General features: G+C 47.9%; 1 protein-coding gene across 1 annotated transcript; it reads right to left on the bottom strand.

Moving 5' to 3' along the window:
• Positions 1 to 228: 228 nt before the first annotated feature.
• On the bottom strand, positions 229 to 3,171 carry LOC115634594 (protein krueppel). Its single transcript, XM_030532427.1, has 3 exons — positions 3,135 to 3,171; positions 397 to 2,002; positions 229 to 322 (listed from the first exon to the last, which is right to left on the bottom strand). The coding sequence occupies exons 1-3, from the start codon at positions 3,169 to 3,171 to the stop codon at positions 229 to 231; spliced, it is 1,737 nt and encodes a 578-aa protein (XP_030388287.1).
• Positions 3,172 to 3,562: the final 391 nt, after the last annotated feature.

Here is a 3,562-nt window from a genome sequence, read left to right as displayed (position 1 = left end):
GGGGCAGCTTTCGATTCTTATGGCAATCATTTTTTTTTGTTTGTTTTGCTTTTCTTTAGTTGCGTGTTTTGTACAATTTTCATTTTGATTTATGTGCAATATTTTGTAGGGTTTTTTAAACTTAATGTTAAGTGACTAACGAGTTGTTTTTTTTTAACTTGTACTTAGCATAAATTCCTGTTTATGTTTTTCTTGATTTTTTTTTCATTTTGCATTCGTCTGGGCTGCTTAACTTTTCTTCGTGTCCATGCCGCCAGCTTCATCTGATGAGTTTTGAAGGCATATTGGACACCCCCCTCCGACCACGCCCTGGCCATGGCGCCTGCTATATACAGAATATTGGAGCTCTAATGCTTGATCAGCTGTTGTTGCTGTTGCTGTTGCTGTAGCTGGAGCTGCTGTTGTTGTTGGCGCAAATACAGGGCGGCCGCATCGTCGAGCTCATCGAGATCGATGTCGTCGTGGCCCATGTGCATGGAGGAGGCGGGCGATTGAAGCTCTGTGGAGCGTGGCGAATGCATGCTCAGATCCTCGGGCTCTGTCTGCTCGGGCATGTCACTGGGCACGTGCATGATCTGTGGCGGTGGTAGGCGGAACACTCGCCGTATGTCCTGCGCCTTGCGACGGGCCATGCTGCTACTGCAATGACCATCCACGGAACTGGCACCGTCCTCGGACAAGTCCAGAGGGGCATCCTCATCCGATTGTACGCTACTGGCTACCAAGGACATGGGCTTATTGTTATTGTTGTTATTATTGTGGTTGATGCTGGCGCTGCTCGCGATGTCCATGGACTCCTCAGAGCCGTAGCTGGCGCACATGGCAGCGAACTTGGCCGATGTGGAGTTTTCGAAAGCTGCAGCTGCCGCAGCAGCCGCCGCCGCTGCTGCCATCGGATAATCGCCGCTCATGGCTGGCGAGAGGGCTGGCGTGGGCGGCGACTGAATGCCGCACTTGTGATTCATCAGATGATGACGCCGCCGGAATTTCATGTGGCAGCGTTCGCACTCGAACGGCTTCTCACCATTGTGCACCAGCATGTGGGACTTCAGCTGGTTGGAGTCGCTGAACTTGCCGTCGCAGATCTCACAGGTGTAGGGGCGCTCGCCGGTGTGGACACGCAGATGACGTCTGAGATTGGCCACCTGGACGAACTGGCGGTCGCAGTGGGAGCAATGGTACGGTTTCTCGCCCGTGTGCAGACGCATGTGGGTCTTCAGATGGTGGTCGCGCGTGAAACGCTTGTGGCACTCGGGACACTCGAAGGGTTTCTCGCCGGTGTGTGTGCGCTCGTGATTCTGGAGGACGTGCTTGTAGCCAAACGAGCGCGAGCAGATCTTGCAGGTGAAGCTCTTATCTCTGGCAGGATCCTTGGGTGCGGGGCCATTGCCGCTGCCACCATTACCACTGGTTGCCTCGTGTGTTGAGTTCGGGGAGGAGCCGCTCGAGGGTGGCGAAATGGGACCACCGGGCGTGTGATACAAATCGCTGACGCTCATGCTTATCTCAATGGCGGGCGTCTGGAACTCTTTCTTCACGGACAATTTGCGCGCCTTCTTCGCCGGCTCGCCACCATGATGCTGCGGCGTGGCTGTGGGCGAGATCAGAGCATGCTTGCCCATGGCCACTGGTGTGGTGGCCAATGGCGAGTGCGGACTGGCGGGTGGCGAGTGCAGATGTGTGCTGGGCGGCATTGCCGGCTGCTGCTGTTGCTGGTGCTGGGCGGCCCAAGCGCCAAACAACGCGGCCGGATTGTGTGGAAACAATGTGGTCGCCAGTGTGGACATGGGAAGCTGTGCCATAAAGGCGGCCGCCTGTCTATTCGCCGCCAATAGCTGTGTGGGCGAGAGCATGCCAAAGGCCGATGCGGCCGCTGCTTGCTGCAGTCCCGGATACATGGCGGCCGCGCTGCTCGCCGAGGTGTTGGCCGACATGGGCGGCGATAGGGACAGAGACCGATCGACCTCTTCACGTTTCATGCCCGCCAGTGCTGCGGCAAGGCCTGCAAATGACAGGAGAGAAAGAAAAACGCAAATTTAGTAATGCTTGCAAGGAAAGCAATTTAAATTTAAAAACCTCCTCCTGCGTCCCCCGCTGAGGCTTCACAAACAGTCGCTGGTCAGTTATAGAGTCGTAGCCTGCGGGCCCATCACAGTTCGTTAAAGTTCAAAGTCGCACGTGTCCCAGTGCACAAAAAGGAAAAGGATGCGTGTGTACACAAATCCTGCTCGTATGTGTGTGTGAGTGGAGGGGAAATTGCTGGCGCTTAAGAGCGTACTTTGTGTTCCTTAAGAGCACAACTCATACGAGTATGTGCTCGCTCATGTGTGTGTGTGTGTGTGTGTGTGTGTGTGTGTGTCATCACATACGAGTATGTGGTTGTTGTTGCGCTCTCTCTCTATCTCTCTCTCTCTTGCTTTTTGTTTTGGTGGGCGTTGCATAAACGAGTTAAATGCCGGTTCTTGCCAAACTTGTAAACAAAACTTAATTGCTCTGCTGGTTGCGCGCGTGTGTGCATGTGTGTGTGTGCGAGTGTGTGTGTGAGCTGCCAAAATGGCGTTTAACTTATGCACATTGAGACGTCGTTATTGTTATGCGACTGTGTGCTCATGTGTTTGGGTGGCAATGGGTGAGAAATTAAGCTTTAGCCTGCAAATGTGCCCCAAAAACTGTGCTTTAATGTGGGCGCGTTATTGGATTGGTATGGGGTTCTATTTATTAACAGAAGAATTAAGGAACGAAGAAATTCGTGGAAATCGTATGTGTTTCTTTTTAATGTACCTCAATTTAATAGATTTGTAGCTCAGCTACAAGTGCATTAGAAACATTTTATCTTCAGTTAAATAAAATGCAAACAATTTCAATGAATAATTGATGCACACTTTATTTAAATTACTAAAATTCCCAATTCGAAATTAGTCTAAGCATGTGTGTAGAAAAAGTAACTTGCTGTCCATGCAAACAATTTAAATTATTGTTGCAAACTTTACTTAAATTTTCGAAATTCCCAACTCGAAATTAGCCTAAAAATGTATGTAAAAGAAGTAACTTGTTGTCCATGTCTCTAACACGTTTTAAACGTTGTCCATTCTTATAATTATAACATATTTTGATTTACTTAAATTTCTACTTACTTCGTGTTTGTGCGTCCTGAAGCAACGATATGGCCATTATATGCTTTTGTTGCTCTTCCTTCGCGCCTCTCCACACTTCTTCAACAAATCTTGCAAAATTGTTGCAATTTTCGTCGTTAAGTTTTTATTTAATTGCAAATAACACAAATTTTCATTGGAGCTGGCAACGTTAGCCACACTTTGTTTATAATTTTGGAATTATTAGTTTTTTTGAATTTGTTTAATTTCGTTATATTACGCGCACTTCTTTGTACTTTGAGGTAGATTTTGCACAGTTCTACAAAAGTTTATACATATACAGCAAAAAATTCGTCGTCCTTGATCGTATTACAAAATGAGGTAGTTCAAATCGAATATTATTTAAATGTTATTAATATTATTATTATTTTTTACTAATTGTTGTTGAGGTATTTGGTTTGTTGTTACGC

The sequence above is a fragment of the Scaptodrosophila lebanonensis genome, unplaced genomic scaffold (genome assembly GCF_003285725.1).
Source record: "Scaptodrosophila lebanonensis strain 11010-0011.00,11010-0021.00 unplaced genomic scaffold, SlebRS2 tig00000001-arrow-pilon, whole genome shotgun sequence".
NCBI classification, from domain to species: Eukaryota; Metazoa; Arthropoda; class Insecta; order Diptera; family Drosophilidae; genus Scaptodrosophila; species Scaptodrosophila lebanonensis.
This window is presented reverse-complemented; position numbering and strand designations above follow the sequence as displayed.

What these genes read in the sequence shown, in the direction of transcription:
- LOC115634594 (XM_030532427.1), bottom strand. Translation starts at nt 3,171, where the DNA reads ATGGCCATATCGTTGCTTCAGGACGCACAAACACGAA. An exon ending in TCAGGACGCACAAACACGAA is followed by an intron (nt 2,003 to 3,134) that starts GTAAGTAGAAAT and finishes TGTCATTTGCAG; the next exon opens with GCCTTGCCGCAGCACTGGCG. An exon ending in TTGCGCCAACAACAACAGCA is followed by an intron (nt 323 to 396) that starts GCTCCAGCTACA and finishes TGTATATAGCAG; the next exon opens with GCGCCATGGCCAGGGCGTGG.